Source organism: Prionailurus viverrinus, chromosome F1 (assembly GCF_022837055.1).
Source record: "Prionailurus viverrinus isolate Anna chromosome F1, UM_Priviv_1.0, whole genome shotgun sequence".
Lineage (NCBI taxonomy): Eukaryota > Metazoa > Chordata > Mammalia > Carnivora > Felidae > Prionailurus > Prionailurus viverrinus.
This window is the reverse complement of record NC_062577.1, coordinates 65,234,761-65,246,882: the sequence shown is the minus strand read 5'-3', so window position 1 is coordinate 65,246,882 and position 12,122 is coordinate 65,234,761. Positions and strand designations below refer to the sequence as shown.

The 12,122-nt window shown below is 59.0% G+C and overlaps 2 protein-coding genes and 1 long non-coding RNA gene across 4 annotated transcripts; 1 reads left to right on the top strand and 2 right to left on the bottom strand.

Annotated features, from left to right (window-relative positions):
- The first annotated feature begins 383 nt into the window (after positions 1–383).
- Positions 384–6,222, top strand: TMEM79 (transmembrane protein 79). Its single transcript, XM_047841125.1, has 4 exons — positions 384–703; positions 1,498–2,300; positions 2,503–2,716; positions 5,248–6,222. The coding sequence occupies exons 2-4, from the start codon at positions 1,541–1,543 to the stop codon at positions 5,459–5,461; spliced, it is 1,188 nt and encodes a 395-aa protein (XP_047697081.1). The 5' UTR covers positions 384–703; positions 1,498–1,540; the 3' UTR covers positions 5,462–6,222.
- Positions 6,223–6,471: 249 nt separating this feature from the next.
- On the bottom strand, positions 6,472–9,316 carry GLMP (glycosylated lysosomal membrane protein). 2 transcript variants are annotated; one of them, XM_047841123.1, is made up of 6 exons: positions 9,157–9,316; positions 8,480–8,737; positions 8,087–8,284; positions 7,753–7,971; positions 7,088–7,341; positions 6,472–6,963 (listed from the first exon to the last, which is right to left on the bottom strand). In XM_047841123.1, the coding sequence occupies exons 1-6, from the start codon at positions 9,274–9,276 to the stop codon at positions 6,798–6,800; spliced, it is 1,215 nt and encodes a 404-aa protein (XP_047697079.1). In that variant the 5' UTR covers positions 9,277–9,316; the 3' UTR covers positions 6,472–6,797. The 2 variants fall into 2 exon arrangements, with proteins under 2 accessions (XP_047697079.1, XP_047697080.1); XM_047841124.1 differs by lacking the exon at positions 7,088–7,341.
- A 556-nt stretch (positions 9,317–9,872) lies between these two features.
- On the bottom strand, positions 9,873–11,373 carry LOC125155548 (uncharacterized). The gene is made up of 2 exons (XR_007148266.1): positions 10,424–11,373; positions 9,873–10,328 (listed from the first exon to the last, which is right to left on the bottom strand). It is a non-coding gene; the product is annotated as an uncharacterized LOC125155548 (long non-coding RNA).
- Between the last annotated feature and the right edge of the window lie 749 nt (positions 11,374–12,122).

The window sequence follows — 12,122 nt, the reverse complement described above, 5'->3', positions numbered from 1 at the left end:
AAGTCTGGGGAAGTTGTGATAGGAGCATAAATTCCCTTCCACCTCGGCGCTCCTGGTTCCAGCCACCAACCTTTCTTCTGTTCCTGAACCAGCCCAAGTGGGTCTTTTACTTTTACTTGCTCTGTCTCCTCCTTGGAGCCCTCCTCATTTCCTGCCAGGTCTCAGCTCAAATGTTGTCTTGGCAAAGAGGTTTTCTCTACTCAAACTGTCCTATTGATTAGGCTCTTTATTATCTGTTACCTACCGCCATAGAACAGGCTACTCGAGGGCAGGGACCTTGCCTGCACTCTTCTCTCCTATGTCTGTGCCTAGAATAGTGCCTGGCCAATAACAGGTGCTCACCAAATACTGCACAAGTGTAGAAGTTCCGCCTTTTCCACCTACTCCGAGCACCCTTTGATGTGCCCTCTGCTTTCCGGGGCTTCAAGCTCCTACACATCCCACCTGCCTAGAGCACACACTTACCCTTGTGCCCAGCTGCACCCCCACTTTCGGAAAGGGTGACGTCCTCCAATGCTTTTTCTGTCGGCAGATTCAGCAGGGCAGGGCCTGCCCCTTTAATCTGGGCCCCACCTGCTCTGGTCAGACAGGTTTGGAGACACAGGTAAAGGGAGAGAGACTGAGAGGGATACTTGCAGAGCCAGCAGGGAGCTGGGCAGCTCCTTCCCAAACGTTGGGGACCCTCCGCCTCTGCAGATGGAAAGTAAGAGGGTGTCATGGGTTCACATGGCAAGGGGTAGAGGGCCCTTGAGGAGGTGGAGGGAGGGGACTCTGCCCCACCCAGAAGCAGTGAGATGGGGGAAACGGAGAAAAACAGGAGGGGAGGCATGGGGAACGGCCATAATTAGACCTAGAAGCCAGAATGGACAGCCCCAGGCCCCCTGGAGAGGGAGGATGGAGGGCACGGACTAGCGAAGAGCATGGAAACCACCCAGGTACCCACACTGCGGACGAAAGAACGGGGCGCACTGCTGTTGCGGGCTCCTTGGGACAGATTTATTAGCAAATCACTGGTATCGGTTTCCAGGAGAGTTTCAAACAAGGATCTACAAGAAGGGGAGGTTTGAGGGTAAAGGCGCAGCCTCTGGCCACAAGAGGCCCCTAGTGGGAAGGGGGCTCCAGGCAAAGTTCTGGACACCCCACCTTCCTCTGGTTTCTGCACTAGGGTGGGCGTGACCCCGGGGGTTTCGGAGGGGGCTGGTAGAAGGCACGGGGTGGGAGCTGGCTGAGGCCACAGCTGCCAACGCCTGTGCCCCCTGACTCACCCTCTCCTGCTGGATGGCATCTGACGTCGAAAGGGTGTCTCCATTTCAGCCGCTCCCTTCCCTCCCACCTCCTTCTGTTTCAACACCTTCCTCGGTACCGTGTTCTCCCTAAGGTCCCAGAAGGGGCTAAAGCCCGTGAGACCAGCCGCCCCAGAGAGTTCCAAGTCTATCCCCTTGTCCCAAGGGCCAGAAGCCAGGAACTTTTGACAGAGCTTTCTTCTGCTCCCTCTAGGGTGATAGGACCTCATGGTAGACCCCAGAACTGAGGCCCCAGGATGACAGAACCCGAGACCCTGGCCCTGCTGGAAGTGAAGGGGTCTGAGGCCCCGGAGAAGAGCCCGCCCCAGGCCTTGGTCCCCAATGGCCGGCAGCCGGAAGGGGAAGGTGGGACTGAGTCCTGTGGAGCCGAGTCCTCCGGGGCGGGGTCTTCTGCTGGGTCTCCCACAGCCGAAGAGGGGACTGAGGATGGTCTCGACAGCACGGTAAGCGAAGCTGCCACCCTGCCCTGGGGGACTGGCCCTCAGCCCAGTGCCCCGTTCCCAGACCCCCCCGGATGGCGGGACATCGAGCCCGAGCCCCTCCGCTCAGAGCCACCCACCAAGCTAGAGGAGTTGTCCGAAGATGATGCCAACCTGCTGCCCGAGAAGGCGGCCCGGGCCTTTGTGCCCATCGACCTGCAGTGCATCGAGCGGCGGCCCCAGGAGGACCTGGTTGTGCGCTGCGAGGCGGGTGAGGGCGAGCGCCACCGGACCCGCCCGCCTGCCCGGGCCACCCAGCCCGAGCCCCCCGAGCGCAAGTGGGCCGAGGCCGTGGTGAGGCCGCCAGGCCGCTCCTGCGGGGCCTGCGGGGGCTGCGGGGGCCGGGACGGGGTGCGGGCCGTGGCCTCGGTGGGAGCCGCCCTCGTTCTCTTCCCCTGCCTGCTGTACGGGGCCTACGCCTTCCTGCCCTTCGACGCCCCGCGGCTGCCTACCATGAGCTCCCGCCTCATCTACACGCTGCGCTGCGGGGTCTTTGCCACCTTCCCCATCGTACTGGGTGAGCCGGGCAGGGGAGAAGGGAGCGGGGCCGGGGGCGGAGTTCCCCTTCCCTGGGCCTCCCCCGCGCCGCCTGCCCGGTGTGCCCAGCCGGTGCCGGTGCCGGTGCCGGGGTGGGAGCCCCACCGCGAACCCTCCCCCGCCTCCCGTTGCGGCTGGGCGCTGACCCCCTGTGCGCCCTTCCCCCCTCCCCCCTGCCCCAGGGCTCCTGGTGTATGGGCTCAGCCTCTTGTGCTTCTCGGCGCTGCGGCCCTTCGGGGAGCCGCGGCGGGAGGTGGAGATCCACCGGCGCTATGTGGCCCAGTCGGTCCAGCTCTTCATCCTGTACTTTTTCAACCTGGCCGTGCTCGCCACCTACCTGCCCCAAGAGACCCTCAAGCTGCTCCCTCTGCTCACTGGTCTCTTTGCCGTCTCCCGGTGAGTGGGGTTGCGGGTGGGGCCCGGGGGAGATGATGGTGCTGGAAGGGCCCAGGCGTCTGGCCTGGGGAGGTGGGGGCAGGGAGCCTTCTGGACTCTGCATTAGCCCACACGTGCGTCCCGCATCGGTGCCTCCACGGTCCCCTTTGCACCTTGCCTCACCTGGTAGCAGGTGTGTCTTCCCAAATAAAGTTGAGTTCAGAGACCCAGGTACCAGCCTAACACTGGAAGGGCTTTCCGGTGTCCTCTCGATCAACCTCCTGCTCGTTGCTGGGAGCGCTCTTCCGTGACCCTCTGGTCAGCTGGCCACTGGCCTCTAGCTGAACACTCCCTGTGACCAAGTGTCCAGTTCTTTGTAAGAGTGTCTGTTTCATTTTTTAAGTCCCATCGCTAGAAAGTTTTTATTTATATTGTGCTAAAAAGCGCGCCCCTGACTTTGACTCTGGAGTTGCCTAAGACAATTCAGACACTTGACCACAGCTCTCAGTCCCCCCACTGCAACACCCTGCCCCCCCAGGGTCCCTCAGGCTCCTGTGACCTTCCCTCTGGCCAGGGGAGTCTCCTGCTTGTCCGTTGTCACAGGCATTGGCCTCCTGTTCCTACAGACGGGAGGCCACAGTGGCTCTCATGGCAGCCCCACTCCTCTGCTCTCATTTGGAAGTCACCTGAACGCTTGGGCTGCTTTCACGTGAACTGCTGCTGACCCAGAAAGTACTTCTGAATTTCTGGAGGCACACGGAGATCTTCCCATTTTTTCCCCTAACGTATTTCCTGTTGTTAACTTTTGATACGGGATTCCTGGTCACTTTAGCTGCTAGAACATTCTTTCTCTTGAGCTGGAATCTGTCTCCTCTGCCGCTTCTGATTGTAGTGTAGTGGTTGTCTGTCCCACCGGCTTCCTGACCAGCGTGCAGCCTGGTTTCTCCTCCTCGTGTGACTCACCCTCCCGTGTGCGTCTTGGGGAGTGCTGATCTCAGACAGAAGTCGGCTTGAGCAGTAAGAATCGTCAGGGGGCTGAAGAGCACCCCAGGGTTGTCCAGCCTGCCTCACCCACTTCACCGTGGGGAAGGCACAGCAGACCAGGGGAGAGGAGCTGCTCAGACCGCTCAGCAGTGGTGGAGCCTGGAATACAGGCCCCTCCGTCCGTCACCAGCGCCCTTTCTTCCCTACCACGGGGCAAGTTACTCAAACGCTCGGGCCTCCACTTCTCCATCTGTGAAATGGAGCTGTGGGGATTAGCGAGTTAATTCATGTAGCGTGCTTGCCAGAGTCGGCCCCATAAGGGCTCACCAGGGGAACCTTTCCTTCATTCTGCCTTGCTGCCCCCCGGGGCAGTACAGAAGCAGCAGGTACTTTCCCCTGCTCCGGGAAAAGAGCGAGGCACGTCACTTCTGTAGTAAGGGGTCCTTCCCCGTATTGAGAGGAAGCTGAGGGGTGTGGACTTGGAGCGGATCTTTCTTTTTTTTTATAAATTTTTTTTTTTAATGTTTATTTTATTTTTGAGACAGAGAGACAGAGCATGAATGGGGGAGGGGCAGAGAGAGGGAGACACAGAATTGGAAGCAGGCTCCAGGCTCTGAGCCATCAGCCCAGAGCCTGATGCGGGGCTCGAACTCACAAACCGTGAGATCGTGACCTGAGCTGAAGTCGGACGCTCAACCGACTGAGCCACCCAGGCGCCCCTGGAGCGGATCTTTCGAGAGGGGAAGGTCCCGTGCCTCTGGGCTTCAGGCCCTCTCAAAGCTGGCTTCCTTACCCTCCCTTCCCCCCGCCCCTCGAAAGTGGCAGGAGAGAGGGCGATGAACGGGCTTGGGTTCAGATCACGGTTCTACGATTTCCCTGATGTGTGACCTTGGGCCAGTTTTACTTAAGCCCTTTGGAATCTGAGTTTCTTCTTCAAAAGGAGAGGTAAGTACAGTGGAGCGTACTACAGCCGTAAAAGAATGAGGAGGCTGTTTCTGTACCGATGGAGCTGCGCCCACGACACGGTCAATGGGGAAAAGCGTGCAGGGCAGTCTACACGGCATGCTACCAAACTTGAGAAAAGGAAAACATAAATCTTTTGCTCACTCATCTACACGTACAACAGCCCTTGATGTGCAAGCCACCGTGACACTGGACGTCCGAGGAGGGGGTGGAGTGGAGGTGGAGAGAACAGGGCGGCTGCGAGTCAGGACAGGAAGACATTTTACCGCGCCCACCGCGGCCTTGGCGTTTCCAACCACGTGGCTGTATGGTGCCTACGCCAAAGTTTTACACTTAAGTTTAAAAAGGAGACAAAGAGGGAGGGGAATGACGCCTCGGCCTCTCAGACACGTGGGGAAGTCTAAATAGGCCCCTGGAGGAATCAGTGCGGCGCCTAGCACATAGTAAGCGCGTAACCGCCAGGGGTTGAGAAGTGTCAGTTGTAGGCACCGACCCGCGTGGGTCCCCCTGCCTGTGCTCCCCTCCCCCAGCCTGTATGCCAGCTAGCCCGTGCACTCCTCTCCGGGGGCCTGACTTCCTCTTGCCCCCCCCACCCCGCCCCCCAGGCTGATATACTGGCTGACCTTCGCCGTGGGCCGCTCCTTCCGAGGCTTCGGCTACGGCCTCACGTTCCTGCCCCTGCTGTCCATGCTGGTGTGGAACCTGTACTACATGTTCGTGGTGGAGCCCGAGCGCATGCTCACCGCGGCCGAGAGCCGCCTCGACTACCCCGACCACGCCCGCTCGGCCTCGGACCACAGGCCCCGGCCCTGGGGCTGAGTGCCCGCCCTCTCACCAACCCCCACCCCAGGCCGAGCCCCACTACTGCCCTGTCTTCTGCCTTCCGTCGGTATTGCCCTCCACCTCGGGGGCCTGGGGCAATCGTGAGGGAGGGACTTTGGTTTCTGGCAGGGAACGGACTGGATGGCTACGCCCCTTACGGATGCTGAGGGCCCAGGGCCAGGAGCAGCCCCCAGCACCGCCACTAGCCCACATGCCCACAGTGGCCACCCCCCCCCCCCCCCACCGCCGCCCCGGCCTCCAGCCTCCAGCCTCCCGTGAGGCACCAAGTGGGCAGAGCCACAGCCAAACTGACCGTTTCTGTGCCACTGTCCAAGCAGAGGGCCTCAGGGAGACTGGAAGTGTTGCCCGTGCCCAAGATAAAGGCTGGGCATCCCACCAAACTGGACTTCCACATTTGGTGAAAACCTTCCGGGGGCCCTGGGCTCAGGACCCTCCACGACTGGCCTCTGTAGGATCTTTAGCCTCCGTCGAGATGATCAAAACTGCCCCCGCCAGAGCTGCGGCCTCCAGTCTTCCAACCTATTTAGGCCCCTCGGACCTCCGGCCTCCGAACTGCCCAGAAGCTGCCACGCCCCTCCCCTGGGAAGAGGTGCGGAGGGGGAGGCCTGCCTCCCCAGAGGGCAGGGGTATGTGTGTGCCAGCACCCACGTGTGTGCTGGCTGGGGAGCAGCTGCAAGGCACGGTGGCCGACGTCGACCCTGTCTGACCATGTGTCTGACAATAAATGGCTGCCACAACTTCCCCGGCTCTTCTTTGTGGTCGCCCCCCCCTCTCAAGCGTCCCTTCCTCGTCAGACCCAAGCTGCATCAGACTCTCCCCACATGACGGAGTGAGGCTGGCGGCAGCCTGGTCCCATGCAGGGAGGGAAGCTATGTCTGGTGAGAAGGGGCCGCACTAGAGCAGTGCCTCCCACGCCCCTCCCACCGCCCCCCATTCCCAGGACCGGCCGCACAGCAGCCCGCGACACCCACACACCGAGAGAGGAGCCCAGGGCAGAAAATGAGTCTATTTCGTGCCCTCCAGGGCAGCCAGTCAGTCAGAAGGCCTCTCAGGCCTGTGAGTCCCATTTAAGGGAAATGGGGGCAGAGGGGCAGTAAGGCATCACCAAGGGACCCTCCCTCCAGCCATCGCCCTGCCCCTGGCCCTCCCCGGAGTATGAGGGCAGCCCCATCTGGGGGTTCTCCGGAAAGGTGGAGGTGTCCCCGATGTTCTGCAGAAAAGCCAGGTGGGAGAAGGGAGCAGCTGACCCCCCGTCTGGCAGACCAGCAGGGCAAGTCCAGGGATCAACGTCCAGCCCTCCAGAGAGCGGGCCTCAGTTTATGGGCTGGTATTCTGAGCACTGCCTGTGGCCCAGCAGCAGAAACACGCCTCCAGCCAGCAGCATGAGCCCCGGGGCACCCAGGGCCACCGCCATGATGCCTAGGACTAGTGGGGACAAGGTGTCCAATGGAGGGGTGCCCACACCCAGGAGCGTCGACCTGAGGCAAGCACAAGTGAGAAACAGAGGTGAGCACATTAGACGAATATGCTGGGAGGCCAGGCTCCCCCACGTCCCCTCCCAAAGCCCCGGCTCAGCACCCCCGCCCTGCCCCAGGCCCTCACCAACTGAGGTAGTGTGCGTCCCAGTAGCCGGGGCCTGTGGAAGCCCCAAATGTCAAATTGAAGGCACAGAAGTTATTGTGAGACTCAAAGAAGGCTCTGACTATGGGTGACTGGGGGAGGTATGCCAAGGAGGGGTGAAGAGGGGAAGCTTGGCAGGGCAGGGCTGATTCCCGGCCCCTCTGCCTCTGGGAGAAAGCCACTGGTCGCCACTGCACGAAGCCGGATGGGAGGGAGCCCCACAGCAGCTGGTTCACCTGGGGAGAAAGACAAGCCACAGGCTGAGGAGGACCAGCCTGTGCCCAACCCTTCTGTTCCCCCACCCTTCCCGGCCTCCAACTGTCACTAGGTGTCCTGAGTCCTGGGTCTGCTTCAAGGACTCACAGGCTGTTGGCACAGAGCCTTAATCTCTCCTCTGTCGGAAGGGGAGTTGGGCCACGAGCACTGGGTCCTTTTCCAGCCCCAACCCTCTGCAAACCTGCACTCAGCTCCTGCCCCCAGGCCCCCAGGCCCCCAGGCCCGCCTTCCGTCTTCTCCACTGAAGGCAGAGATTTGTCAGCACAGTGACCGTCACTTAAAGGAGCTGAACTATGTCGCTAAAAGATAAACGGTTCCATGATTCTCTCCCGCATCCCCCCACCCACCCGCCTCTCTGCTGAAGGCCTGACCTGGAAGACAGCAGGTGCATATTCATCGTCGATGGAATGTTGCTCCTGCATCAAGGGGCAGTCGGGGCCCTGGCCCAGGGTGGCTACCTCCAGCCCAAACAGGGAGCGGTTTCCCCGGGGAGAGGCCCCGACCAGGGCCACCTCTAGCTGGCAGGTGTCGGCCGAATGCAGGAGGCGCGGGGGCTGGTCTGGTCTGCCGGATCCAGAGAAGGCCTGCACCTGGGATGGGGGAGGTGGGGGAGGACGGGAAGCAGGGGGGCAGGCCTGGCTTTGAAGGGCACCCCCACCCTCATAAACCAGCCTTCTGAGTTCCTCTGCTTCCCCACACCCTTACCCTGAAGGTGAGGCTGCCGTTGGCAAAAGCCCCGGTGGGGTCGTCGGTGGGGCGGCCTCGAAATGTGGCGCTCAGGGTGGCAGGATCCAATGAGTCCGTGATATTGTTCCAGGAGAACTTGGCCAGGGAATACGGGGGATACGGTTCTCCCGGAGGCTCGGCCCCCTCGGATGTGTTGGCGCCATCAAATTCAAAGAGCTGGCGGGTGGGGTGAGGTGGGGCAGGGCTCGCCTGAGTCCAGCTGTCCCCGGAACCACCCCCACCCACGGGCCCCCACCCCCAGGCTCCCGTACCTGACTGCTTCCCGTACCCCGTCTTCAGTCCCTCCCTCGAATCCGGATGAACCCTCTGCTCCGCACACGCTCCCCCTTGGTTCTCCCCCAACCTCCTCACCCTGGTAAAGACAAGGGCAGAAGAGAACTGGATGCTGTCCTTGGGGAGCACCACCAGGCCCCCGTCAGGCTCAGGGGACAGCAGGAGGCTCCAGTTGACACTCAGGGTGCTGTGGGGGGTGTCGGTGGCCACAAGCAGCACTGCCGGAGGCCCCACGCTGCTCCACACGTAGTGCAGTGTGGAGTTGGTTCCCACCGCCCGGATGTGCAGGAGGTTCTGGGGGGCGTCCAGCCCGGGAGGGATGACCTCCAGAGACACCTAGAACATGGAGCAGTGGAGGGTCAAGGGAACAGGGTCGGGGGAGAGACACGGGGCAAAGCAGCTTGGTTGGATGTGATGGGGAAAGGCAGGAGGCGTGTTGAGGGCTGGGGGAGAGGAGGGCAGAGCCACAACTGCCCCGCCCCCAGCGGACGGATGAGGGCGCAGGGCAGGGGCAGGGGGAGAAGCAGCCCAACGCTCGCACGGACCTGGGTCGCTCAGGGCTGAGTCAGGGCCCAGCTTCCACCGGAAGACAGGGAGCCCTCACACCCGCCCTCCTCCACAGTCCTGTCCCAGGAGCCCTGGCTGAAGAACTCGTCTCCAAGCAGCCACCCCACCCCTGCGCCTCGGGTGCCCCGGATTCCAAGCTCCCTCCCAGGGTTGCATTTCCCGAAACATCTACTGCTCTAGCCCCTCACCTGGCGGGTCTCCTCCCCCAGCAGGCCAAGCGGGGCTGCAGACGCAAGCAAACTCAGGAGGAGCAGGGGGCTGGGGGCACAGCGCCCCCAGCCCCGGCGGGGCCCCTCGGAGCCGCACATGCGGCCCCAACCTCCCAGGGCGGAAGACACACCGCAGTCATGTGACTCCCAGATGCAGCTGATCTCTCTGCAGGGCGGGGCCAAGCCAGCAGCTCTTAAAGAGACCGCCTCCTTCAACCCAGATTCCGGCTTGAGCAACTCGTCCCCTGGGACTTCGAGGCGACCCGGCCTGCACAGGTGCACAGCCACACTCGCGGCCTCTCCTACCCGACTGGCCCCGCTCTTGCCTACAAGTGGCCAGGGTGTCTGCATTCAAGATCCGAATGGATCCCAATAAACTGACTCGGTCCAGTGAGGGAGGCAGAGGGATTTGAAGGACTTCCAGGGTGAAGACAGCAGACCCCAGATAGTTCTTTTTAGTCAATTATTAATATTTATGGAGCCCCCGGGTACCCCGGTTCCTGTCCTAGAAGAGCTCACGGTTTTATTGTGGAGAAGAGAGACGTCAGTAAATAGGATGTGAGAACAGCACGTAGTATTTGCAAAGGAGCTCCTGTCTGGCTGAACAAGCCCGCTTTTTGTTGTTCTTTGGTGTTTCTGCTTAAAATTATTTTGGCTAATTATTTTGGCTAATAATAAATGCATAGGACACAAAATTCATAAGGTACCAAAAGGTATCACCTTTATTCCCCAGTGACTTGGGTCTTTCCCTCAAACAACCACTGTTACCTTTGAGTCCTTCCGAAGACATTCTATGCAGGGATGCCAGGACTCTTGATCTCGGGGTTGTGAGTTCAAGCGCCAGGCTGGGCCTGGAGCTTACTTGCCACATATATACACATATTGCATGTATGTACAGACAGGCGATACCACACATTGGCATCCAGACGCCGCCCTGCAGCTTGCTTTTTCATCTTCACTTGCACGTGGAGGACTGTTCTGTATCAATGCACCTGGCACTGCCTTTGTCCACTGGTCTTTCAGTGACACTGCAGGGGGACGTCCCATGGATATGTTTGACCAGAACCTCGCGTTTCCAACATCTGGCTACGGCGAACATTGAAATGGATATCCCTGTATGTAGTGCATTTCATATATATTTGAACCCAAATCTGTAAGATAAAGTCAGGATTCGAGCTGCCAGGTGGAATTGACCTCTGCCTGAGACCAGAGGGCCTGTTTTCCCCCACCCTCGCTGAGTCTTTACCAGGCTTATTTGCATTTCCCGCTGAATTAGGTGGAACACCTCCTGTTCTACAGTCACTCTGGAGCTGTTGTTTGCCTATTTTTCTGTAGTCCCAATCGTCTTGACCGCCACATTCTGAAAATTCTGTAAAGAAATTCACCTTTGTATTGGTACAAATATCACATCCCCCCACACTTTGTTCTCAGCACGTAAATTTTTTTGCCCTTCTTTTTCCCCACTGTGATAAATACATTTAAAAATCTGTTTTCTTCTAGTTTCATTTGCTTGTATTTAAATCTTTCAGCTGCCTCGAATTAATTTTGCAAACAATGAAGTAGGAATCCAATTTCATTTTCCCCCAAAATGGCTACTCTAGGATGAACTCAAGTTTTCTCAAAAAACTCATTTTTGAGACAAGTAACTTGTATCTTCTGAGTCTCAACTCCGGGACCTGACAAGGGCAAGCGAAAACAAGAGTGCTGGCTGAGTACGGAGGGCCGGAGTAGTCTGGAATCCAAGCCTCCCCACCACCCAAAGAAATGTTGCTTTATAGGAGAACAGGATTTGGTGGAGTCTAGGAGTCTGACAGTACGAAGGACCATGAGCAAAGTCAAGGAGGAGGCAAAGCTGCGTTCACGGAACAGTTTAGTGATGGAGACTCACGCCAGGCGATACAGAACACGGTGTGGGCAGCCCGCAATCCCAATGTTGTTTCGGCCCGGGCAGCACTAAGGGCCTTTGAAAGCCAGATGGGAGAACAGACTTGCCAGATCGAACTTGCCAGAAGGGATTTCCACGGGCCCAGGACACACAGGTGCTCCCAGAGGAGAGGCTCCGACGGCAGCAGGAAAGCCCCCGTTTACCCAGCAGTCACCCAAGTCCGAACTGCAACCAGAGTGGACGTCAGGGCAAATCACAAACGGGAGGGAGGAATCCTCATGGTGTGACGAGCTTCCTCTGTAACTTCTCAGGTCCTGTGAGCACTACTTCGTCAACATCTATTCACTTATTTGAGATTAATCCATCGTCTTTCTCGAAGACAGAATGACAAGCACTGCCAGTAAAGAGGCAGGGAGGGCGCCCAGGTAGCTCAGCTGGTTGGGCGTCTGACTCTCGATTTCAGTTCGGGTCACCATCCCAGGGATGTGGGATCGAGGCCCATGTCAGGCAGGCTCGGATTCTCTCTCCCCCACTCTACCCCTCTCCTCTACTTGGGCTGTCCCTCTAAAATAAAAAAATTTTAAACAAAAACTTCAAAAAAAAAAAAAAATAAGAAAGAGGCGGGGACTTCAGGAAAAAACAGGCTTATCTCAGATCCCCTCAGAGGAGAGGAAAAGCCAACGACCTCCTAGTGGGCTGAGCAGGAAGCCAGACCGGGGTGTGAACAGACAAGAGGCCTCCAGAGCCCCATCGCGCCTCCTATGCGGGGAGCACGGCCGCTGAGAACACGGCTCTGGAGCCAGACTCCCCACGCAGCAATTCCGTCTCCCACGCACCGGCTTTCTGTCAGGCAGATTCTCCATTGTAAGACGGGGGATGTTGCCAGTCTTGTCTCGTGAGGATTAGCCGATATGTGCAACTGGCTAGAACGTTTATCACACGGGAGGGACTATGTGCCATTATCCTACCTAGTATTCAACCTAAGGTGACTAAGTCCTGAGATCAGGGAGGAGATAAAGGCTGAGTGTATGAATCATAAGCACAAAGGGGACGTGGAAGG

Bases quoted from the DNA above. Each gene is read 5' to 3' on its own strand.
- GLMP (XM_047841123.1), bottom strand. From the start codon at position 9,276: ATGTGCGGCTCCGAGGGGCCCCGCCGGGGCTGGGGGCGCTGTGCCCCC. The intron at 8,285-8,479 runs GTGAGGAGGTTG...CCCACCCGCCAG, and splicing joins CTGCCCTTGTCTTTACCAGG to CTCTTTGAATTTGATGGCGC. The intron at 7,342-7,752 runs GTCAGGCCTTCA...CTTTCTCCCCAG, and splicing joins ATGCACCTGCTGTCTTCCAG to GTGAACCAGCTGCTGTGGGG.
- TMEM79 (XM_047841125.1), top strand. From the start codon at position 1,541: ATGACAGAACCCGAGACCCTGGCCCTGCTGGAAGTGAAGGGGTCTGAG. The intron at 2,301-2,502 runs GTGAGCCGGGCA...CCCCTGCCCCAG, and splicing joins CACCTTCCCCATCGTACTGG to GGCTCCTGGTGTATGGGCTC. The intron at 2,717-5,247 runs GTGAGTGGGGTT...CCCGCCCCCCAG, and splicing joins GGTCTCTTTGCCGTCTCCCG to GCTGATATACTGGCTGACCT.